Source organism: Gouania willdenowi, chromosome 16, assembly GCF_900634775.1.
Source record: "Gouania willdenowi chromosome 16, fGouWil2.1, whole genome shotgun sequence".
Lineage (NCBI taxonomy): Eukaryota > Metazoa > Chordata > Actinopteri > Blenniiformes > Gobiesocidae > Gouania > Gouania willdenowi.
In genome coordinates, this window is record NC_041059.1 from 853,764 (window position 1) to 880,161 (window position 26,398).

A 26,398-nucleotide genomic window follows, 5' to 3' on the forward strand; every position below is an offset into this window, starting at 1 on the left:
TTGTTGGTGCGAATCTCAAGACGGTTTATATATTTAATTCTATTTTTATCCCCAGCTACTGACTGTAAACGCCCTCACTTTGTTTTCTTATTATTGTTGTGTACACTATTAAAATCACTCCTCTGTTATTCGTGAACATAACGGGCTGAAATTTGGTAGCTATAATCTATGGATGTGTACGCATCGCCGCTCGTAGCTCCATTTTTCATTTGGGGCCCAGGAAGTAAAAGGACGAAAGTCAATTTTTCATTCATTTGCTAGTCATGTATTACTATGGTTGGTGGTACCAAATCAGTGGCACATACCAATATATAAATGGGGTCCATTACGTGTCATGGGAGCGCCATAAATGACAACTCCTCCGTTAGTTCTCGTTTGATCAAAATGCAGTTTAGTATGAATACCCTATAAATGAATATGATGAGATGCTCAGAGCCCTTTTATAAGTGGGCCCACCCCTTATTTCCAGTCATTTCCAAATTTATGGGAACATAGTCGTGTGATATAATTTAAAAGGTAATTCAACAATTATGATTACGCCTCGCACACACACACACACACACACACACACACACACACATATATATATATATATATATATATGTTCTATGGGTGACCAAGTAGAATATCAACATGGGGTCATTCAATCCCTAAAATGTATGTACTTGTACAACTGGACGCATTTGTGTGTATATTAATATATGTAAAATTCTGTACATAACCTTTTCCCCTTTTTCAACATTTATAACTTAATTGTATTTTTTTTCTACACATTTAAAGTGAAAGCCTATTTCATTATTTTATTTTAATCTTATTGTTTTGCACAAATGTAGCAATTTTATAACATTTAATTTTTCAGTGTGTACATGGTTCTCACACTTGCTTTACTAATGTAAACCTGTTTTCTTACGACAATAAAGCTGCTTAGAATTTAATTTAGAGAGAGAGAGAGAGAGAGAGAGAGAGAGAGAGAGAGAGAGAGTGAGAGAGAGAGAGAGAGAGAGAGGGGGGTGGGGGGGCATCATCCGGTTGTGTGTGTGTGTGTGTGTGTGTGAAAAAACAAAAACTCAATGTTTTGCGCCATAAGTTGCGGTGGTGTGTGTGTATGTAGTGTGTGTGTGTGTGTGTGTGTGTGTGTGGAGGCCTCTGAGGCTGAATTATCCGCTGCTTTCAAACTCATAAACGACTCCATGATCGAGAGCCGCAGCGGCTGTGATGGACTGCACCATAAAGGTAGGTGTGCATCCCCAGCCGTGGGTGGCGGACCCACAGCCGGCCGCTGAGTGACACAGCGGCTCCACCACTCTTTCCTTCTTCTGCTGCTAAACTTCCATTTCCTTCCCGTTGGTGGTTAAATGTCGGCTCTGAAATCTCACACTAACCGCTGCTGTTCACACGCACCGACTAAAGTCTGACCGACCGGAGGCCGCGCGCCCGCGCACCGCCTTTTTCACACACACGCATTTAAAGACTTTTCCAGCTTCGTTTCATCCATGGAGCACCACCGACACCAGACTGTGATTTATCACCTTTATTCTTCTGATGGAGTGAAATAATGAGAGCAGGTGTCCGTGATGCCTTCACGGACCCAGCGATTTACCGGTAAATGAAACCTAATTTGATTTAATCATTTCACATTGTTTTTTTGTTGAAAATAAGCACCTGAAGGCATCGTTTGGAGGAAGAAACAGAAAAAAATACCGTTTTAGTTTTTATTAAACTGTTTTTGATCAATTTATCACAAATTGTGAAATCAACTAACCATTTTTATTTATCTTAATTTCAATATTTACATTTAAAGTGATTGGTAGTGATGTAAAGCTTATATTCGGAGGGTCACCGGTTCGAATCCGAGTCATTTAACGCTATAACTGCTCCTGTTGGATATAAGCTAAATTAAATCTTGTAATTAATCAACTATTCGAAACTTTTCGATTCAAATTTTTGCATATAAAATATTTTCTTGGTTTTTAAAGGAATTATTTGAACGAATTTCACAATTTTTAATCGAACTTTGTGTTGTGTTGAGAGTTATTTGCTGTGCGCTATAAGAGGAACTGTTTTTCACTCAGTTCTTCTTCTTCTGTTTTTGCACCACCAAAAAAGCTAATTTGAACTTTTAATATGAAATGGAACAATTGTTCCAAACAATTGCAAATATTTGTCTCACATTTGTCACACACTGTAATTTAATTTAATTTTCAGTCCAGATGCTGCAGATTATGCTTCGTTCGGGGTTTATTTTAGGAATAATTTACAGCTCTTGTCAGGTGTTTTTATCTGAACTCTGCAGGTTTCCGGTCTCAAACCTCACACATATCCGGCCCAGAGAAAAACGTCCCAAAAAAAAAAGTCTCCACAAAGAAAGAAAGAAAGAAAGAAAGAAAGAAAGAAAGAGGACAAGGCCTCCCAGTGAGGATGAGGAGGAGGATGAAGGCCTCCCTGCTCAAGTCTTTGCTAAATCAGCTCGTGCTCCAACTTTTACTTCTGCTTTCTGTCTAAACCACAAAAACACTTTACACAACATTAGAGGCGTGTAATTTAACTTCTGCCTCACTCACAGCTGCTGCTTTTACCTCTCCAGTTCTTCCATAAATCATGTATCTACTCTTTATCTAAGCTTTAACCACGTGTCAACATATTTACAATTTTATAAATTAAAAAATGTTGTCAGGAAACTTTAAAATCCATATTTTTTGTCGAATACCGCACAAAAACAAACATATGAATTCATAACTTTTACGAACAGGACAGGTTTTGTGTTTTTTTTCCAACAATTCTATTATTGATACATTGAGGCTTTCTGGTATGAAACAAGACTTTATTATTATTATTATTATTATTATTATTGATTTGTTCTTAAAGTTTTTCGGTCAGCTTGTCTAATTTGTGGTTAATTATTGGTCATTTTTGTTGTAATTTTTAATTTTTTTTCCAGTTTTTTTTTAATTTCTTTTGTGTATTTTCTATATTGCCCTGTGGGGGTTTTGGTCAATTTTGTCAATTTTTGTTGTCTTTTGTGGATATTTATGTAATTGTTTATATTTTTTGAGCCACTTTCTGTGTTTCTGTTGTGGTTTTATACCTTTCTGTTATTTGTGACCCATCTTGTGTGTTTTTGGAGTAATTTTAGGTGTTTTAAATATATATATATATATATATATATATATATATATATATACATAGTTGCGTTTCAACTTCAAGCTTGTGGGCGGAGCCTCCTACAGATGAAACGCAGGGAACGTAAACGAAATTTATATGGTTTCGTACAAACTAATTTTTGATTTGTAAACAAAACCAACATTTAAAAAATAAATAAGTTAGTAATGAGAGTTTTGTTTTGCAAATCTTAAAAATAAATAAATGAATATTTTTGCTTGATTGCATAAAACAGACAAAAGGTTCTCTCTACAATTTTCCCATAAATCATTTATCAATACCACATGTGTCAAACTCGAGGCCCAGGTGCCAAATCTGGCTCTTTAGAGCCTCCAATGTGGGCCACTGCAGAAGAACGTAAAAATAAATAATAGTGTAAATCTATATTTCTCAGAAGTATTTGTATTAACTGCATTAATTAAATGTGCTGTATTGTATTGTATAGTATGTATTTACAGTTCTATTTCTATCAACATGCCTATATATAGACTAGAGTTTAACAATAATTCAGTTTTGAAAATCTCCACCCGTCCAAATTCCAAACTGTAATTAAATGCTACAATAAATACAGTGATTGGCATTTTTCCTCTGCTTTTATTACACGACAGCAGTCATTTTTAATCTCACATTGTGGAAGAACTCTAAATGTATCCAAATCATGCAATTTCTTAGAAACAATCCCACAAGATTTCCTGCACAGACGGATTTCTGTCATTTGTTGCTTGTATATCATTGCCTTATACTGAGTATATCATTTATATGATATACATAATATGTACAGTTTTATACATTAAAAACTGTCGCCAGGAAACTATGAAATCCATAATTTTAGTCGAAAATGCCACAAAAACAAAGATTATATGAAATTATAATTTAACAGACAGGGTTTTTAAAAAGCAATTCTATTTGTTGATACATTGAAGCCTTCTAGAAACAAGACTGAAATGATACAGTAAACTTATTTACTTATTATTATTATTATTATTGTTAATAATAATAATAATAATAATAATAATAATTCGTTTTTAAAGTTTTTTGGTTATTTTGTCTTATTTTTGGTTAATTATTGGGATTTTTTTTCCTTTTTGTTGTTCAGTTTTTTTTGTATTTCTTTTGTCATTCTGTGTGTTTCTGTTGTCATCTTCTAAATGTCTTTGTCATGTTTGTTTTTCTTTAGTTGTCTTGTGAGTTAATAGATTTCTGTTGTCATTGTTATTTTTCTGTTATTCTGCATGTTTTTGGAGTAATTTTATGCGTTTTGAAGTCATTTTGTATATTTTTGTTGACATTTTGTAAAATGTTCATTTGTCTTTTGTTTTTTGGTCATCTTAGCTTATTTTTGGTTAATCGTTGGTTATTCTTTTTGTAATTTTAATACATTCAGTTTTTTGTATTTCTTTTGTCATTCTGTGTGTTATGTTGTCATCTTTTACATTTCTTTGTTATTTTTGTGTTTTTTGGTTGTCTTGTGTGTTTTATTGGTTAATTTCTTTTGTCATTTTTATACATTTTTCTATAATTTTGTGTATTTTGATTTTCCTTTTGCATTTATTGTCTTACTTTTTTTGTCATTTTGTGTAATTTTTGTTTTCATTTAGTACATTTTTCAGTTTTTTTTGTGTATTTTCTATTGCCTTGAGGTGGTTTTTTCTTTTGGATAATTTTGTAAATTTTTTTTGTCTTTTGTGTAAATTTCATCTCATTTTGTGCGTTAACTATGGTGTCTGACGTAGAACATGCATAACAGGAGCTCTCCAGGACCAGACTAGTGCAGCCCTGATTGAAAGGGATCTTTAGTTGTTTCTAACTAATCTGTCGGGGGTCATAATCTTATGGCTGATCAGTTTAGCTTGTCAAAGTCAGTATAATAATTCAGTTGAACTGATTAATAACTCACGTCCAACGATTATTCAAAGCTCAAGTTACAACAATGGTCGCGTTCCACCGCGATCACTTCGTCACTAATTTCATAAAAGTCCGACTGGTTTATATTAATTATTAAATAATGTGTTTAAAGTAACATAGATGCTTATTTTAAAGCACAGGTGGACAACTTTTATCACAAAAATGTGTTTGTTTGATGGAAAAGCCACATTATGTACATTCATGTCAGCATTAGAATTATGAGTCATTTAGTGTGTTTTTCTGTGTTTATCATGTGCATTTCTGTTGTTCTTTTGTGTATTTTTACAGTAAAATGTATCTCTTTTGGAGTCATAATGTGTATTTATGTTGTGATTTTTGCTTTTTTGGACTCTTTTTTGTGTATTTCTGTTGTCGTTTTGTTTGTTTGTAGTTCTGTGGGTTTGCTGAGTCATTTTTTTTAATGTTCTTCTCTGTCATTTTGTGTACTTTTGTAATTTTCTGTCATTTTGTATGTTTTTTGAGTCGTTCTGTGTATTTCTGTTGTCATTTTCTTCAGTTTTGTAGTAGTTTTGTGTGTTACTGAGTGTTTTTTGTGTTTTTGTTGTCTTTTACTGTATTTTCTTTAATATTGTAATTTTTTTAGTATACATTAGTGTATACTTGCTGTTATTTTGTGTATTTTTCCAGTAAAATGTATGTCTTTTGGAGTCATATTGTGTTTATGTGTAAACATTTGTGTGTTTCTGGAGTATTTTCTGTGTTCTTCCTGTCTTTTTGTGGAATTTTGTTGTCATTTTTGGTTATTTTGTATGTTTTTTGAGTCTGTTTGTGTATTTCTGTTGTCATTTTGTTCAATTTTGTAGTAGTTTTGTGTATTTTCTGTAATATATAGTATATTTTAGTGTAATCTCCTGTCGTTTTATGCATTTGCTTTGGGGGCCACATAGAATTAGGCCGAGGACCATACATGGCTCCCAGGCCACCATTTGCCTATTCTTATTTTAAAGCTTATTAAAGTTGAGAATGCGCAGCCTGGAGCTAAAAGTAACCCTGAAGCTGATGTGAGATGTAAATCTTTGCTCTGCAGCAGTTTTAACCACATCCTTGGTTTCACTGAGGAGGGTCGAAAACTGTCACTTTAACTGCACAGAACTTTAAATACATGCGAGTGTGCGACATTAGTGAAGAGCGTGCACGCTGCACATGCATGCACGAGTCTTCAAATATTAAAGTGTGTTTAAAAGACATTCTCAGCTGCTTAAAAACATCCAATCAGAAACGATGCAAAAATAATGCAGCATGAGAAAAATCATGGAGCGATTTGAATATTAGGAAAATTAAGAAAAAAAACAAAAAAGGAATACAATTAAAACAATTACAAAAACGTGTAAAAACGTAGACAAAAAAAAAAGTTATGAAAAAAATGCAATCTAAAACGAGAATAATTAAATAAATGATTAGTGGATTGTAGTGAAAATGTCATTGTTTAAATCTCATTTAAATGTCATTATAATCGTATTTTTATCCTTTTTCTGCAACTTCACCAAACTCACCATATTTGAACCTATTTTCATCACCTTTTCCTACCATATTTTTGCTCCTTTTAATGTATTTTTGCTACATTTCTCCCATTTCTGACACTTCTACATCACATTTTAATGACTTTTCTGCACATTTTTTCAGCACATTTCCACCACTTTTAATGTCACACACTGTAAACCCGATCGTTCAAAGTAATTAAATAGATTAAGCAGTTTATACTCAAAGTTCACGAAAACGTTCTAACTTAATTATGTCAAATTGTTGTAACATGTTTTTCCTTTTTTTAAGTAACTTTAAATCATTTTTGAGTAAATGTAACTATATTTGTCTGTAAGTAATGATAAAAACACAACTTAAGTACAATGGAATATAATTAAGTAATTACATGCTAAGAATGATAAAGTTATTTCTGTTGTTTGAAATAGCGATAATTTAAAAATAAACTTAATTCATATTGCACTTTAATTTAACTGTTATTAAAAAATACAAGTATCCAGTCATCCTTTCTTTTACGTTCTGGAAAATTTAGTCTTTTAAGTTAATCAACTTAAAACTTTTTAAGTTCTGGGAACTTATTTGGGTTTACAGTGATATGTTGATACATTATTGTCACTTTTAACCTCTTTTCATCATATTTCATGCTCATTTTTTGCCAATTTAACCACATTCACTATTTGTAATGCCCATTATTTACCAGTTTAAACTAATTTTGTTTGTTTTTGTCCACTCTAATTTGTAACTTTTAATCATTTCATCACATTTTCCACCATTTTTGGTCACTTTGAACCATTTTATTATTGATTAAAATTTCCATCTTTAAGATGACTATAATAATAATAATAATAATAAACGTTCCTGGATAACAGTGGATATTATTCAGATGAATAAATAAATGTGGTTATCACAGATTCATAGAACAATGACCATCATTTTACTGACTTTATGGATGGACCCCAAAAATCTCTCCCCTTTATTCCCCCTCATAGATGGTCCTGTCTCCACATGACTGTTCTTCAATGTTCATGTCTGTGTTCAACCACCTTCAGCTACAGTGGGGGTCCCTGCTCTATGGAACCTTTATTTTGGAGGGTCCCCGCTCTCTGAGACCTTTATTTTGGAGGGTCCAATATTAGATATTATAATATTAGATTTTTCTTGTGCGTTTAAGTCACTAGTTCTCAACCTTTTCAGGCCGTGACCTCCAAAATAAAGGTCCCAGAGAGCGGGGACCCTCCAAAATAAAGCTCCCAGAGAGCGGGGATCAACCAAAATAAAGGTCCCTGGGACCTTTATTTTTGGAGGGTCCCTGCTCTCTGAGACCTTTATTTTGGAGGGTCCCCGCTCTCTGAGACCTTTATTTGTGATGGTCCCCGCTCTCTGGGACCTTTATTTTGGAGGGTCCCCGCTCTCTGGGACCTTTATTTTTGGAGGGTCCCCGCTCTCTGGGACCTTTATTTTGGAGGGTCCCCGCTCTCTGAGACCTTTATTTGTGATGGTCCCCACTCTCTGGGAGCTTTATTTTGGAGGGTTCCCGCTCTCTGAGACCTTTATTTTGGAGGGTCCCCGCTCTCTGAGACGTTTATTTTGGAGGGTCCCCGCTCTCTGAGACGTTTATTTTGGAGGGTCCCCGCTCTCTGGGACCTTTATTTTGGTTGATCCCCGCTCTCTGGGAGCTTTATTTTGGAGGGTCCCCGCTCTCTGGGACCTTTATTTTGGAGGGTCCCCGCTCTCTGGGACCTTTATTTTGGAGGTCACGGCCTGAAAAGGTTGAGAACCAGTGACTTAAACGCACAAGAAAAATCTAATATTTCTGATCAAATTCAGAGCTTTAACTCTGATTTTTTTTTCTGCCTCTTCACTTTGTTTTCTTATTTAATTTTTTGTGTTTTTGAGTCATTTTGTGTGTTTTCGTTGTGGTTTTTTATAAAAAATATACTTTTCTGTTCTTTTTGGAGACACATTGTTTGTTTTTGGTGTAATTTTATGTGTTTTGAAGTAATTCTGTTAAATTTCTGTGGCATCAGGGCGTGTCCGCTTGTTCTGACGTAACTAAAACTTTATAGACACCAGTGTTGGTGAGTTTGATGGACAGTGTGTGAAACTGGTTGCCATGGCAATGAGCGCTCATATTCAGGTCATGTGAAGAAGAAGAAGAAGAAGGAGAAGGAGGAAATGTTTTAGTGTCTGAGTAAAAACAACATGGCTGCAGAAAAGTGAGCAGGAAGTCAGAGTCAGCGTGGCCTCATAAGAACACACACACACACACACACACACACACACACACACACGCACACACACACACACACACACACACACACACACACACACACACACACACACACACACAATACCACTACTAAGTACTTTGTTACTGTGCTTCTTTTTCTGTATTTTACTTTTGTATTTATTTTTTTGACGACTTCTTACTTTTGTTCCTTATTTTTTAAACAACTATCTGTACTTTTATTTTATAAACAAGCCCAAAAATCACGAGATTCTGGTATTTAAGAACTCTCTGTTAAATCTAAACATTTTATTTACAAATTGTATTTATTATGACAGTGATAAATTCTCCAGATGTTCAAAGGTAACAGATATAATTTATTTCCATTTACCACTTTCTACAAGTTCTTAAGAAAACTAAAATATATGGAATTTGCTGGTTTAAAAACCCTGTTTTATTATTAAAGGAACATTTGTTTTACTTTTTAACTTAATTATATTTAGTAACATGTACTTTTTTACTTTTACTCTAGTAATGGAGCAACTTTAATACTTTTACGGTGTCACAGTCTGAGTTTACCTCCGTACTGAGATTATTTTACAATCTCAGTACGTGACTGTTACATACTGAGATGTACCCGTGCTGGATTAGTCATGCACAGATTACTGAACTGATTTTAATAAAATGCTTAAAACATCACATCCGTCGACCAGCGATAAAAAATCGACCAATGATTAAAAAAATATGATTGTCACAATCAGATTTATGTGAATACAGCAGTTTATTATTGTAAAGTTACATTAGGTTAACTGTTATTTATCACAATGTTTTTTTGATAAATAAAGGACCCTTCACTCAGACTGTAACGTCGTGCTACCAGACTCCTAACACACCTCACTTTGTTAAAATCACTCCTCTGTTATTCCTGAACGGATTGGCCTGAAATTTGGTAGTTATAATCTATGAATGTGTGTGCAACGATGTTCAGATCCCAATTTTTGATTTAGGGCCCTGTGGAGCCCCAAGGGGCCCCCAATAAACAAAAGTCGATTTCTTATTTATTTGCAAGTCAAATATATTAATTTCCAAATTTATGGGAACATAGTCGTGTTATATATCATTTCAAAGGTAATTCAACGTAGATTACGATTATGCCTCGCACAATTCAATTAGGGGCCCGAGGAGCCCGGGGGCCTACCCCCTTTTATCCACAATTTCCATTAAAGTCGTTTATTTGTGAGTCAAACATTACGTCGTGGTACCGAATCATTGACACATACCAATATATGAATGGGGCCCATTAGTCCGTATGTGCCATGGGAGCTCCAGAAGGGGGGCCCATTTTTCAAATTACTACTCCTCCATTAATGCTCGTTGAATCATGCTGTAATATGACAGATATTCTATGAGCAAATGTCTAGAGCCTCTAGACATTTTTTTACTCGATGGAACCGAGTCTTTTGACTGAATTCACAGGAACGTGGTACATGTTATTCGGTGCGGAGACGTTTTGAGGGCCCGTCCGTAGTTTATCAGAACTTGTTAATTCAAGTATCTATACTTTTATTTGAGTACTTTTACCACCTACATTACGTATATTATTATTAAAACTATCTGTTAAAATACACCAATATGTCCAGCATAATTCCTTTTTGAATATATATGTAACACAAGGAACTTGCTGGAATTACATCAATGACACGTCAAAGCGATCAGCAGATGCCTCTGAGGAAGTATGTGCTGAAGGAGAGGAGGAAACTGATACATTGACTTTATTGGAAACATAGATGATATTTTGATGTTAAACGTCCAGAATGAAACATTATTTCACCATAGTCTCTGTGTAGGAGCAGAAATATGAAGAGTTATGGTGCGTTCAATTGCACTCGGAACCCAGAAAGATCCGGGTCGTCAATGTGTTGCATTCAGTAGCTCAGAAAACATGATTTATATTTTTCAAGGCGCAAACATGCCTGCTGGGTAAATATGCATTATAAATATAAATATATACTGTATTAGCTACTGGAGGGTTAGAGAGAGAGAGAGAGAGACTTATGACTTGAAGAAGTATGACTTGAACGCACCAAATTAGACAAAAGTTGATGAGAAAGTGACTATTTATATCTCACGGTGTGTGCCGCCATTTTTTGAGCCGAGCCACTTCCATCATTTATTCATTTATTAATTTATTCATTTATTCACCTGCTGAAAACAGACCAAATCCATGTTTATTTCAGACATTTTAGTGGTGTTTGCTTTAAAAAGAGTGTTTATCAGAGGAGGAAGAGGAGGACAAAGAGGAAGAGGGGGAGAAATCAGCACACTGCTGACTTTTCTATCAGTTCTAGTCTTATAGCGTCTGTGGCGTTCAGGAAATGCCAAAGTGTGGGCCAAACATTACGGCTCCTGGTTTACAAAGCAGCAGCAACAATGGAGATAAACACACACGCAGCAACGCAGCAAAAACAATGAGACGGCGGCGCTTCAATCACAGCTCCCTCTCCTCTTGTTTTCCACCTTTAAAAATGACCCACATTTTTAACCCCCCCCCCCCCCCCTCACACACACACACACACACACACACACACACACAGCCCTGTTTCCTCTCCCCATGCCTGTGCCAAAGGTTCCTGTGCACATGGTGGCTGGGTTTCCTGCAGCCGCTGGAAAAGCTGCCGCTGACGTACGAGGTGCTGAGACAATGCTGAGCTCGTCTAAACAAACACGTACCAGGCCAGCGGTGGTCACGCTGCGGTCCACGCCGACCTCAGGGGTCACCTTTGACCTCCTGAGGGCCCGGGCTGAGGATGGAGGTCCTCAGAACCTCAGAACCAACACAGACATAAACATTAAACTACAACTAGTAGGAACTAAAGAAATTAGCCTCCACCCTGCTTTACTAATCATCATTCATTACTTTACTAATTACTAATGTCAATAAGTAATGTGTGGCTATGAAAAGTAACATTTTAGTTACTTAATGACTCCAAAACACACATTATGACTTAAAAAACACACACTATTGTAAACTCGCTGACATTGCGTCTATTAAAAATGCACAGAAGTGGAAAATCCCCAGTTAAGGACACTTTGTTTTCCATTTCTCAGCCTGTTTGACCTCCTGTCCACTGGGTGGCAGTAATGTTTATGTCGAATGTTACAGAATAATAAGATTTAAGGAAAAACACAGCTCAGAATTTTATTTAAGGCTTCCACTCCTCTGTAGTTAAGCTAACGTCAATATGAATACAGCTGGACTTTAAAGTCTCGCAAAAAGTTTTATTTTGAAAAGCCTAAAAGTAAAAGTTTCCCCACTGACTGATGGCTGTGCTCCACAGGAAGCCCTTACCGTGGTGAGTGACGATCAGCCTATCTTTGAGCCATCCTACGCCCCTGGCCCCTCCCTGCACATGAAGGCGGAGATGACCACGCCCGGCGGGTTCAGCGCCAAACAAAGCCCTGAGGCCCCAGACAATGAGTGGGCGGGGCCAACAGCACAGAACTCTGGGAAAAGAGGAGAACACATGAATGGGACCAAGTGAGTCAGAGTTAGTTCATTCAATTCAGTCTTTGTTTCACCAGGTAAAAATAATTTAAGACAAGATGTCAGACTTAAAATAGTTCAGACTTAAGTGGTGGTGAAATAGGATTTTAAAAAGCACAAGAATTAGTTAAAGACAGAAACAGACAGAAAAGGTGGAAAAAGGGTTCAAAGTAAAATATTGGAACAATTAGTTTAAACTGGCAAATAATGGACATGACACATAGTGAATGTGGTTAAATTGGCAAAAATAATCATGAAATCTGATGAAAAGAGGTTAAAAGTGACAATAATGGGTCAACATATGTGACATTAGGTGTAAAAGTGGTAGAAAGTGTTTATAAGTGATGAACATGTCTGGAAAGTGAAACAAATGTGTAGAAAAGTCATTAAAATGTGATGTAGAAGTGTCAGAAATGGGAGAAATGTAGTAAAAATACAGCAATAAAAAATGATGAAAATATGTTAAAATATGGTGAGTTTGTTGTAGTTGTAGAAAAAGGGTAAAAATAATCAAAAATGAGATTAAATTGTTCAGAAAATATTCTTAATTTTTTTAAGGCATCTGACCCACTCTCATGACCCCAAGGTTGAGAACCCTGGATCTAACCAATCTGAACATTACTATTATGGTCATTTTATTTATTTTTGTCTCATTTAAGAGTTTCTGTTGTTTGTTGTTGGTGTGATTTAGAATATTTTTCTCTCATTGTGTTTGTTTTGTACTTATTTCTGTTGTTTTTGGACTTTTAGGGCCTCATGTGGCCCCCAGTCTGACTTAAGAGATAAAACAAAAGCTGTTTGAGTGCAGACTTCCAAATGAAACGAGTGGTGCAGGAATGATCAATCAATCAAATAATCTTTAACATGAAGCACTTTTAAAACAGGTCAAAACATAAAGACATCCATGTTCTCATGATTCTGTCCTCTCTCTGTCCCTAGCCGTGAGTCCCCCGTGGACTGCAGCGTCACCAAACGTTCCCGACACATGAGCAGCGACGCCGCCCCCCCCCCTATCCTACCAGACCTCGTACCAGGAGCCACGGGTCAGTCCTCAGCTAGCCCCGCCCACTAGCACCGAGGAGAAGAGGGTCATCGTGCCTGCAGGTGAGAAATGTCCCTGAACTCTCATCAAAAGAGTGACTCAGCAAAAATGGAGCCTACAGGTGCTTTCCACTGGTATCTATCAACACGTCAACCACAAACTGATGTTTTATCTGCTTTTTCAAACAGTATATAAAGAAATAACTTTTGTGTGATCTTCTTTTCTTCAAGTAAACAGACAAACACTTCCCAAGGTTCTCACCAGGAACCTTTTACAGCATAGATGATCACATGGGGCGTGAGCGAGCGCCACTGGCGTGGAACATTTTGACATTTTTAACTCGATGAGGGTCTCCTTTCATGAGGAGGTTTTTCAGATGTTGAAATGTGTCACAAAAGCGCAAATACAATAGTCACATGACGTACCTAATCACATGACGTACATGACGTACCTAGTCACATGACGTACCTAGTCACATGACCTCTTCTCTCTGAGAAAACATGACGGTGCGTGTGAACAGAAGACAATAAATTCATTGAGATGATTAGTGCCACAGTGAAACAACCTTTGAATGCAGAGTGTTCTAAGGAGGTTCTGAACGTCCATCTTTCTGCAAAGAAGTCTCACGGGATCAGATTTCACCAGAGTTAGCAGGCTCCTCCCCCAAAACAACCCTCAGTGGAAACATGTTCAAAGCACGTTTATACTTTGTCAACATTTAGAAATATCGTTTTCATTTTGCAAAACTGTGCAACAGAAACAGCTTCTGTCTCTGGGCTGGTCTGGGAATGCCTCGGGATCCCCAGGAACAGCTGGAGGAAGTGGAATTCTGAGCCTCGCTGCTGAGGATGCTGCCCCACGCGACCCGACTACGGATAAGCTGCAGAAGATGGATTTTTATTCAAGAAGAAAAGCAATATTTCTAAATGTTGACAAATTATTATTGCGCTTTGAACATGTTTTCCAAGGAATGTTGTTTTGGGGGCGGAGCCTGGTATCTCTGGTGAAATCCTGTGAGACTTCTCTGCAGGAAGATGGACACTAGAAACCTCCTTAGAACACTAGAGGTTGTTTCACATCTAATAATCACTAATCATTATTAAGTCTAATAATCACTAATCATTATTAAGTCTAATGATCACTAATCATTATTAAGTCTAATGATCACTAATCATTATTAAGTCTAATGATCACTAATCATTATTAAGTCTAATAATCACTAATCATTATTAAGTCTAATGATCACTAATCATTATTAAGTCTAATGATCACTAATCATTATTAAGTCTAATAATCACTAATCATTATTAAGTCTAATAATCACTAATTATTATTAAGTCTAATAATCACTAATCATTATTAAGTCTAATAATCACTAATCATTATTAAGTCTAATGATCACTAATCATTATTAAGTCTAATAATCACTAATCATTATTAAGTCTAATAATCACTAATCATTATTAAGTCTAATGATCACTAATCATTATTAAGTCTAATAATCACTAATCATTATTAAGTCTAATGATCACTAATCATTATTAAGTCTAATGATCACTAATCATTATTAAGTCTAATAATCACTAATTATTATTAAGTCTAATAATCACTAATCATTATTAAGTCTAATAATCACTAATCATTATTAAGTAATGATAAGAAATGTCTGGGTCTTTTCTTCTGTACACACGTACAGTGGTCATGTGACCAGGTACGTCACGTCCTGGTGTGTATTTGTGTAAAAAGCGTTCCCATGGTGATTTTGTGACACATTTAAATATTGAAACGTCTGAAATTCCTGCTCATGAAAGGGTAAAAACCTTTCAGCGATATTTGAGTGTTTGTTTAATTCAGGTGTTAGCACTACCAGTTTCTATTGCACTTTTTAGATGTTGCACATTTCCAAGGGTAATGGAAACGCAGCTGGTGATATGGCGTCACTCCGCGAGACTTTACATTTCAACCGTATTCGGGCGTTTCTGTAGAAAGCCAACATCCATGTTAGGGATGGAGAGCTTTGATGTAGGGATAAGAAGAAAGAAACACGCTAAAGTTAAAGCTTTCATGATTCTTTCTTATGTCGTAATCTTCAAAGGTTCCCCAGGAACTAAAATAATGATGCTCCTCTTTTTATTCATCTGTCAGCTCTCACTTTTCTATAGCTGATGGATTCATTCACAGGTAAAGTGTGTAAAATAAGCGTTCCTGGTCAGAAGGAGAAAAAGGGCGATCTATGTGTGAGAGAGAGTTGGCTCTGAGTCACAGGAAGGTCTGAGAATTTCTCCCTTTCGTCCTGTCCTTGAATCTAAAAATAAGCGTCTCCTGGCTGCTATGGAAGTCCTTACCGTCTGATCTGCTCCACCAAGGTGAAGTCCACGTAAATACAGACAACTTAACGACGAGTGAGTCACAAGCTTTTCCATCTTTATAAAGTACCAGGATGTGACGTCAAAGCAGCGAGTGTTAGCGCTAGCGGGAAGAATCATTAGTAACAGACCTCAGGCTTTGTTCACTGATGGGAAACTGCTTCAAATCAGACTCAGAGTTTGTGTATAAGGTTAGTGAGAGGAAGGACGGAGGTGTGGATTCAGATACAAATAAATAAGGATTAAAAAAGAATGGGAATAAATACAGAAACCAAAGCGTGGGTGGGAAAGACATCAATGAACACTATATTTAAAGCACTTATAGTCAGGAGATTAGGCACACCTGGGTGGAGACAGGATACAATATCAGGTCGTTAAGGATTAAAACATGACGATGATCTCCCAAATAACAGAGATCGTAGAACCGTCTGTAGTTCATATTTTAACCTTCGCGGTGCCGTGTCTGTGTCATATGTCTGTGGTCCATACACAGAATGGTTTTTTCTGCCAAATCACACCATTTACTAGTCAGCATGTCAGCGTTACAGACACCGAAGAATTATTAAGAACTTAAACAGGGCAGAAGTACGCTCTGCTCCCCCCCCGTACACAGACACACACAGTCAGCTGTGTCAGTGACTGTCTGTCAGAGGCTCAGTGCAGATGTCTGTCTGTCTGTTAAACACTGAGAGACGTTTGAGGAAACACTGCATGTGTTTCTCTAACTAACTCTGTCTCTCCTCAGCAGAGATCTGCTGCTGCTGCAGCTAACGGGGCTGTTTACACATTCTTAAAGAGACAGTGTCCTGAATGTGATTTACTTTAAAAACTACTTTCAAAAACTCAGAGCTGCCCTGAAAAAATCATCACTACATCATTTAATCTCATTTCAGCCTTAATGAAGGAAAAAGTCCAAATGTAGTTATTGTGCTGCTAGTGATTAATAAAAGGGTCTTTGTGGCTCCACTGACTTTGACCCATTATTGTTTTTATTGTAAATCTATTGATAAAAATAAATGGTTTATATCACCTATTGTCATTTAGAGTAAAAATATATAGATATGAATATTGGTCCATATCACCCAGGCCTAATGTAACCAAAGCAGTAACGTTTTATCTTGTAAAGGATATGATTGTATAAACTGTGTGAAATGAGGCGTTCAAACACTGTTTAAAGTATGATTTTATTAATATGAGTGTGTTACCTCAAATACTAATAGAAATCACTAGACTGATATGATGCCTTGTTATGTAGCAAGTGATGCTAATGCTAATGCTACACTACTTTAGTTAAACAAAGTAAAAAGACTGTGACTATAAGAACATGTCAGACCTTTAGTTTAATGTTAAATGTACTTAGAACAAGTTTGATAAATTGTTTACATACAATTTAAAAAAATATTTGAAAATGACCTTGTCTCAAATGATCTTTTATTCATTTTTTTATATTTAGGGAGATTATTTTAGTAAGTGATTTGGTTTGTTTTATTGGTAAATAACTTTAAAATATTCTAAATTATTTGAATGAAAAAAATTGTGATGTGATTTTTTGTGAAGTTAACTTGACTGACGTGTTTCAACTCAACTGCCAGTCTTCTTCAGAGGTGTCTGCTGATCAGTTTGACTTCCAGTCAGTGACAGCGGACAGTCAAAACATATCACAAGATCAAAATAAATTATCTGAAAAAAAGTTGTCTGAATAAATGAAACTTTATTCTGTAATCAGACACAATCTCCTGAATATTTATAATCACCTCCAGGAACAGCTTTACTTCTAAGGTTGTCTGACTCCGCCCCTTTAACAATGGAGCTAAAGGCACAAACACAGTCATGAATGGTCCAACATGTGACCAGGACGCCCCCTGGTGGCTCCACCCTGGTCCTAGAGAGCTCCTGTCCTGCATGTGTTACAGAAGGCTTCTCTGCACTGATGAATACTGCCACCTAGAGGCCATTTCAATTCACTGAGAAGTCACTGCTTTCATTCAATTAGTTGTACTTTTTTTAATGTAGTTTTTTATTTAATATTACACATATATAATATAAATCAGATTAAACTTACTGCGTAATCAGTATTTTTTACACATCTGATGGTTCTTCTCACGTGAACATATTATTAAAAAACCAAACACTAACCATTACAAAAACGCATGTGTCGCAGCCACTTAAGCCACATTTCCTGTCTGTTGTGTCCCTGGTATCAGACCCTGAGGTGTGGACCCAGGACCATGTGAGGCAGTGGTTGGACTGGGCCATAAAGGAGTACGTCCTGGAGGAGGTGGACGTCCTGCTGTTCCAGGCCCTGGATGGAAAAGCTCTGTGTAAGATGACCAAGGAGGACATGATGAGGCTAATGTCGGCCTACAACGCAGACATCCTCCTCTCACACCTCAACTACCTGAGACAGAGTAAGACCTGTACACATTTATAGATTATAGCTACTACATTACAGCCTGTTACGTTCACCAATAACAGAGGAGTAGTGATTTTAACTAGTGTACACAACAACAACAACAAGAACAAAGTGAGGGGTGTTAGGAGTCCGGTAAAAATAGTTCAGTTTAACAGCAAAATAGTTTAACCCTTTGTTCTTTCAAGTATAGATGTTCAGGATCTACAAATAGATAATACACTGTTTTCTCATCTTCGCTGCAGGTAGCCCCACCTTCTCCTACTCCACGCCCCCCACCAACAGCACCCCTCCCCCTCCCCCACAGCCCAGACTGCAGGTGAAAGCAGGTGAGACGTGTCTTTTAATCTGTGTTTGTAACATTAAAAGTAACATTGTCTTAATGAAACCACAGGTTTAAAATGCAGAGTTGGGGTCAATTACATTCTTCAAGTACAATTACGTCTTCAATTATTCATGTTCAATTGCAACTCAATTATGAGTACTGTGACCGGCATTTTCTCCAATTACAATTACTATTTTCCCCTGAAAGTCAATTACAATTATGTTCTCAATTACTAAATTTAAATTACAATTAATCACAATTACTGACCCTGAAATAAATAACCCCATAAAATGTTATGATCTTTTGATCTCGGAACAAAAATCCCAAAAAAAAACAGCCTCGCCTCCAGAGGAACACACAAAACTACTTAAACTAACAAAAAAAATACACAAAACAATAGTAAATGTTTAAAAAAAACACTCAGTAAAGACACTAATTAACAAAATGTTTTTCATATCATTGTTATTTTCGTGCCTTATTGCATTTTCACCCCAGTTTAAGTGTGTTCATCATATTTGAACAGATTTTTTTGAGTGCTATGATATGAAATCTAATGTTTTCCACTTTTATGCCTTAACACTGACAGTTTTTATAGAATTTCCCATGTCAATTACAATTATGATTACAACAGCAACAGATTTTTTCAATTACAATTATAAATATGTCATAGTTGTAATTAATTATTAAATACGCATTTACAATTATAATTAACCCCAACCCTGGTTCAGGGTCACCAATGAGCGATGAGGAAACAGTTTAAGGTTTACAAACTCTACAGTCCAGCACTGGCCTCCACTCACTGAAAGTGACGAGTCCAAACCTCAACAGACATCTTCAGACAGGAAACAGCTGCAGCAGCACAGGAAACGGGGGGCACGGGACCCACTGGGACACAATTCACCACCAAACAAAAGAAAACGCTCACCCAAGAAGCTGCAGGTCATCCTCGGACCTTCACGCTCTCATCCTCACTCTCTATCTGATGATAGACTTCCTTCCTCTTCAGCAGACATGTTTTAATGTCCACTTCAAAGTCTCATCCTCGTTTGTGTGTTTGTGTGTTTGTGTGTTGCACACAGAGAGCAGTTATAATGAGATCAGCCGTAGGAACAGCTGGACCACCAATGTTATGCCGCCAACGCCAAAAGGTACAAAAATCCCGACATTTATTATTAAAGCTCAATAACGGCAGTGGGAAAGTAGGAACTAAAAACCTTTGCCTTCAAACTTCATCACTTCTTTTACATGGAAACAGTTTCTAAACCAACCTCTGCTCAAAGGCAGCGACAGAACTAACTCTGAAACTAGAGGAAAAAGGCAAGGCAAATTTATTTATATAGCGCATTTCATACTCAAGGCAACTCAATGTGCTTTACATGATAAAACATTCAATTGTTTAAAATCAATAAGAACATTTAAAATCATCAGTAAAATCAATTAAAATCATCAGTAAAATCATCATTACATCAACAACATGACAAAAAAAGGGCAGAGGAACGCACAAAAATACTCAAACTAACAAAAACTACACTGAATTACTCCAAAACAATACTAAAAAGACCCTAAATGTTAAAAAAATACACAAATGTACTGCGAAAAGACACTAAACAACAGTAAAATATACAAAAACAAACAAAACAAAAAATAACAGTAAATCTCACAAAATGACTCTAGAAATATGATTCCAAATATAATTCGTTTATCACTGAGTGATGTGCATTAATCATTGTTTTCTAGGTTCTTCCATGGAGCACCAGCATAGTACGAGAGTCACAGAGTCTTCTCCACGAACCGTACAAGGTAAATACAGCTTTAAATGATTAAAAACATAAAGAGTGTAAAAATCAACAATAAAATGAAGAAAAAGTTGTCGAGAGAAAAAAAGAGCTTTTAATTTAGATTTTGCCCATATGCTCAGTGTAGTCGTACAAAATCTGTTAGCTGACTAAATGTTAGCTCCAGTGGCTAAAGTCCATGTTCATCTTCCGGAGATTTGGTTTTGGAGTCGTTACCCATCAGAGCGACTGGAGCACAGATTCCATCACAACACCTTAGAATAACCCCCATTACAAATGATATTTTGATAGAGCTTGCAAGTACAATTCAATACAGATAAATGAAGCAGAGAAGAAGAGCTCTCCTAAGGGACTTTACTCTCCCTTAAACAGTGCGTTGACACGCTCTGGTGGCTGAAGTAAGATAGAAAATCACGCACAAACCCTGAGAATAGAAGGACTTTAGAGGGGAAGTCCTTCCTCTCTGCCTCATTGTCTACTACCAAACCTCAAAGTTGGAACTGTCGCCCCCTGTGGTCACAACTGTTTTTTATCCTCTTTCTGTAAACAAAAGAGGTTTACGTTTAAATCAACCAAAAGCAGCACAAGTTGTTATTTTGACTGAAAAATCTACTAAATGATGTATAAATCAGGCTGAATGTTTCACTCCAATAGAAAACAATGGATGTTTACAGGCAGTGGGTTCGTGTGACATCATCAATCACATGATTTCAAGATGGAGGAACACAGGCTCTAGAACTGTAAAGTAGTCCTGTTTTTAAAAGGATATAAAACAACTATGGTGCATGTTTTGTTATACATGTACCATATTTGGATGACTATTACAACACATCATTATTAGGGTGAAACTAACCTGTCTCATACTATTAAGGTCATTTAAAAGGATTTAGGACATATTTATAAAAACAGTGGAGGATCCTTTAAGGCAATAAAAAGCTTAAAACTAAATGCAGAAAGTGCTAAAATGAAGTGATGTTTTTCGTTACAGACCCTTATCAGACATTGGGCCCCATCAGCAGTCGTCTGGCCAACCCAGGTAAGGACCCACAGCTTGACAACATTAACACACAAGGGCAACACAAATGAGGCCTTTACACCGTCTGCTTTGGCAAAACCATACATTAGTCGTAAAAGCAAAGATCCTACCCAATGGCAGAAATCCTGCTTCACGCTTTACGCCAAGTCCCAACCTGGCGCCCCCGCTCAGCGCAGTGACTGTTTGCCCTGCTGTTTCCTCACAGAAGGCCGAGGCCTCGGCTCCTCCAAGAACCAGAAAGGCAAACAAAGTCTGTACAAGCTGCCTGAGCCCAGCGCTCACAGGCCTGTGGGTAGGTCTCTGCCCCCACTCCAAGACACACAGTGAAAAGGTCAAATTTGGCGTTTAGAAACGATGGCGGTTTGGCAGAGATGGTTTATTGAAGATGTCCTCGTTAAAAACACAACTGGGCGTTTTTATCGAAGCAGAAGACTATTACTGTACATGACAAACATGACCACATGGTTTCTGACACCACATGCATCCCTCCGTCTCACTTAATGCAACCCCAAAAACACACAAAACTTCCAGAACAAAGAAACAAAAAAATGAAGTGTGCAAAATGACAACAAAAGTACACACACAAAAAAAATATGCATATACTGTACATAGACACGATCACTAATGACTAAACATATATGCATTGGTTCTTGGGTGACATGCTCTGGAAATTTGAAAAATTAACGTTTTAATTAATAGTATAAAGGTTACTCTTTCTTATGATGTAAAACTTTTTCTTTATGTGAATTCTTCACTTTGATTTTGAACCCAAACTTTAGGTTATTCACCACTGATGAACGCTGAAAATCCTTTACGTGAGGCCACTGTGTCTTAGTTTTTCACGAGTAACATAAAAAATATAAAAACCACTGCATCAGAAAAACATTTATTTTTTAAAATAATTATTTATTATGAAAAAAATTCTCATGGTGTTTTTTTTAATTCATACTTTTTGAGGAAAAGCTTCTCTGTAGTTTCAAACCTGGTATAGACAACCACATTGCAGAGTTATATATATATATATATATATAATAAACACAGAGTCCCAAATATATATAAATATTTTAGTCAGTTTTGAACTCTGTCAAAGAGCTAGCATGTCCACCAGAGATAATGTATTTACTGTATCTGTCACTTATTGCTTTGATATTGTCGACTTCTTACATATTTTGTATTTTATGTTTATGCAGAAGTGTAAAGTAGGGCAAAATAATGTTGAAATTACTCATTTTCCAGCATAAAATCTGTGGCCCTTTTGAGATCAAACTGGTCTGTGTTTGGCCCCTGAACTAACATGTGATCAAACTAAAAATATACAGTGTGACTATTGATAATTACAGAACAAATGGTAAACATTGCAGAGTTTCTTTTACACTGAAGTGCACAAGATATTTGTTGAAAAGACATGGAATGATCCTATATATTAGCTTGGCACGTTAGCCTAGCAACAATCAGTCAGCTGAGACCTGAAACAAGTCAGAATGATGAATTATGTTTTAAGTTTGTTTAAAAGCAAAACAAAATAACAAATAAACAGTGTGATTAAAACCAAAACAGAAACAACAAAAACCAGAGAAGCAGCATTTTTCTGTTTTAAAATTAAATCTTGTTCTATTTGAATGTTTTAATCTCACCACACAGAGGGACCCATAATCTGACTTTTTTTCTCCTGCGTTTGATAAAATCATCTTGTATCATGTTGTCCACCTCACATCGATGGTAATTTATGTGTTGATGACGGTTCGTTAAAGAGTTATTGATGCTGGAAGTCTGAATCTGTGAAGATAGCGCTTTGAGATGACTTTGCTGTATTTAGAGTTACAGTACATTAATACATTTGAATTGAAATTGACTGTGAGGAACAATAGAAGTTAGAACTTTGACACTTTTGCAAAAACAATTAAAGTTTTTTTGAGGGCAGTAAAAAATATTTATTTTGCACGTTATAATACCACTAGACACTAACAGTAACAGTCAACACAAGAAACGAGGAGCACCATTAGATTCATTACACCACATCTGGCTCATGTGCATGTTTTATGTAAAATCCTTTTTTTTAGTTTTTTTATTTGTGGATTATTAACGTTTCTATTCAACAGTTTATCAGTAATCTGACTTATTGCTCTTTTTTTGTCTGACAGTAAAAGTGTGTGTGGTGAAATTAAAACATGACGTCATAGTTTCTCTTAATTATACAAATATCACAAACAAAACAAGATTGAATTTTAAAACAGAAAAGTACTGCGTTTTCTGTATTTTTGTTTTGGTTTTAAGTCAGTAAAATAAAATAATTTATTTGTCATTTTGATTTGGTTTTAAAACGTAATAACCAAAGAACGAGGGGGACACAAATTCTTTTCTTTAACTAATGTGGTTTTTTGAAACATTTGATTTTTTTCTTTGTTGTTAATGAACATCTCACACCTTCACTCTGTGTCTGTGTCTCCTCAGGATCAGGTCAGATCCAGCTGTGGCAGTTCCTCCTGGAGCTGCTGTCTGACTGCAACAATGCTGGCATCATCACCTGGGAGGGCACCAACGGCGAGTTCAAGATGACGGACCCCGACGAGGTGGCCAAGCGCTGGGGCGAGCGAAAGAGCAAACCCAACATGAACTACGACAAGCTGAGCCGCGCCCTGCGCTACTACTACGACAAGAACATCATGACCAAAGTGCACGGCAAGCGTTACGCCTACAAGTTTGACTTCCAGGGCCTCTCCCAGGCCCACCAGAACCACACGCCCGAAGGCGGGGTCGTCAAGTACCAGACTGACATGTCCTACATGCAGCCCTATCACAACCACCAGCCCAAAATTAACTTCATGGGGGGCCACCCGGCGCAGATGCCCGTTTCTCCTGGAAACTTTTTCAACTCTCCTGCGACATACTGGAACTCACCCAGCAGCCCCATCTACCCGGGCTCAGCCATGACCCGACATCCCACCTCCCACCCCCACCTGAGCTCATACTACTGAGCAGGACAACAACCAACCAGGGGAGGAGCTCAAAGTAGAGCCCGTCTGAAAGGAGGAGGAGTCCAACTGTTCAAAGGCATTAACCCGTGTGCACGTTTTACCTAACGACTGGGACAGATTAACCTGTGTCAAATGTAACGCACTTGTCAGCAGAGGTGGAAAAAGTACTCGTCTTCAGTACTCAAGTAAAAGTATAAAAAAATGACCCTGGCAAAAGTAAAAAAGTACATGCTACTAAATGTACTTTTTGTAGAAATTATCTCCATCTGTTCCCTTTGAACACCTGGAGAATTTAGCACTCATTATAAATAACATGTGTCAAGATATAGAAATAGTGCAAATGCTCAATAAAAGCCAACCTTTCACTTTTTTTAAAACTTGAAGATATTAACCATAAAACTAGCAGAAAAAAAGCTCAAACTACCAAAATATTGTCTTTTTTTTTTTTTTTCGAAGGTCTTAAAAGTAATGAGCTCATTTTTAAAATGTAAGAAGTATAAATTATAGATATTTGTTTAAAAAACAAGTAAAGGTAAAAAGTCGCCAAAACAAGTTCGGATGAACTACGGCTGAGGCCCCGGAACGTGACTAAGAAAATGTCTCTAGACATCCGCTCATAGAATATCCATGTCAAATTACAGCCTGATTCAACGTGAATTAACGGAGGAGTAGTCATTTGAAAAATGGGGCCCCCGAGGGCCACATACGGAGTAATGGGCCCTATTCACACATTAGTATGTGCCAATGATTCATTACCACCAACCGTTGTAATATTGGAGTCACAAATAAATTCAGGCTCTGAGCGTCAATGTGTAAACATCTATAGATTATAGATATTAAATATCATCCCGATCCGTTGATGAATAACACAGAAGTGATTTTAACTGGTGTACGCAACAACAATAAGAAAAACAAAGTGAGGGGTGTTAGGAGTCCGGTAGCTCCGCCTAAAAATAAAGTACAGAGACCAGAAAAAACTACTTAAGTAGAGTAACAAAGTATTTGTATTTTGTTACTTGTCTGGGTCACTCTTTGCCTTATTTTGTAAGTACTGAATTAAAGTTGTGGTGAATAAATAAAGTGCTACTATCCTGTCCTTTAATAGGTTTTATAACTTTCTTTATACTCAAACCTGCAGTTATCACATCAGACACAACGTCTTGTAAAAGAAGAATTGTACAGAATGATTGTCTTGTATGTAAACGACGTATATGCATGATGTGAAGCTAATAAAACAAGGCTTGTTACACATAATGAAACCATTGTTCTGTTATTGATCACAAGCTGTTGGTCTGAGAAGTAGATTTAAAGTAAACCACGTGTCATACTCAAGGTCTGGGGGCCAATAATAATAACAATGAAATAAATGAGTGATAATACACATTTAAAAACATCTCATTTAGTAAATAAATGGAAATAAACACTATTTAGTTCAGTGGTTCCCAACCTTTTTTGGATCATGACCCCATTTCAAGAATTACTTTTTGCTCATGTTTGAGCTCAGATATTATTTTTTAATTGAACTACTTTTATATTTCACAAAGTGAAAATACAGAAAAGATTGCATTTTCATTTTTTAAGAAAAATAATATTTCAAAATTTTAAAAATCTATTAACATTTTTCAGAAATTAAGGTTGAAAAACACTGATTTAGTGGCACCTGAATAGATTGATTTCTATAGTTTTTATCATTTAGACTGACAGTTTTCCACCCTCTCTCTCTCTAATACCCATGTAGTGCCATTGTGTACCCCCAGGTGTACACGTACCCCCATTTGAGAAAAACTGCTTTAGATCATCCAAATTCACTCGCAGCAGAAAGTTTAAAAAAAAGACAGAAACCATAAATCATTGTGTAAATTACCAATTAATCCGAACCCTAAATATCTCTGATGGATATCTACCAAAATAAAACATTCAAACTTTACAATATTAGCAGAACTCATCCTGCAGAGGCTGAAATGTGTCACTTACTGTATAGCTTTGATATTATCAGTGCTGTACATATTTTATCATTTATTTACACGTGGAAGTGCAAAGAAGAGCACAATAAATAACTTTAAATCTGAATTACTCATTTTCCCGCCTTAAATCTACGGCCCACTTAAGATAA

At 36.5% G+C, this 26,398-nt stretch overlaps 1 protein-coding gene across 1 annotated transcript; it reads left to right on the forward strand.

Moving 5' to 3' along the window:
• The first annotated feature begins 1,086 nt into the window (after positions 1-1,086).
• LOC114478527 (Friend leukemia integration 1 transcription factor) lies at positions 1,087-25,486 on the forward strand. The gene is given in 11 exon segments (XM_074783835.1): positions 1,087-1,233; positions 12,130-12,329; positions 13,275-13,338; positions 13,340-13,439; positions 17,948-18,151; positions 18,399-18,482; positions 19,558-19,626; positions 20,216-20,278; positions 21,263-21,310; positions 21,516-21,602; positions 23,762-25,486. Coding segments are annotated over 11 exon segments (1,461 nt in total). The 5' UTR covers positions 1,087-1,215; the 3' UTR covers positions 24,286-25,486.
• Positions 25,487-26,398: the final 912 nt, after the last annotated feature.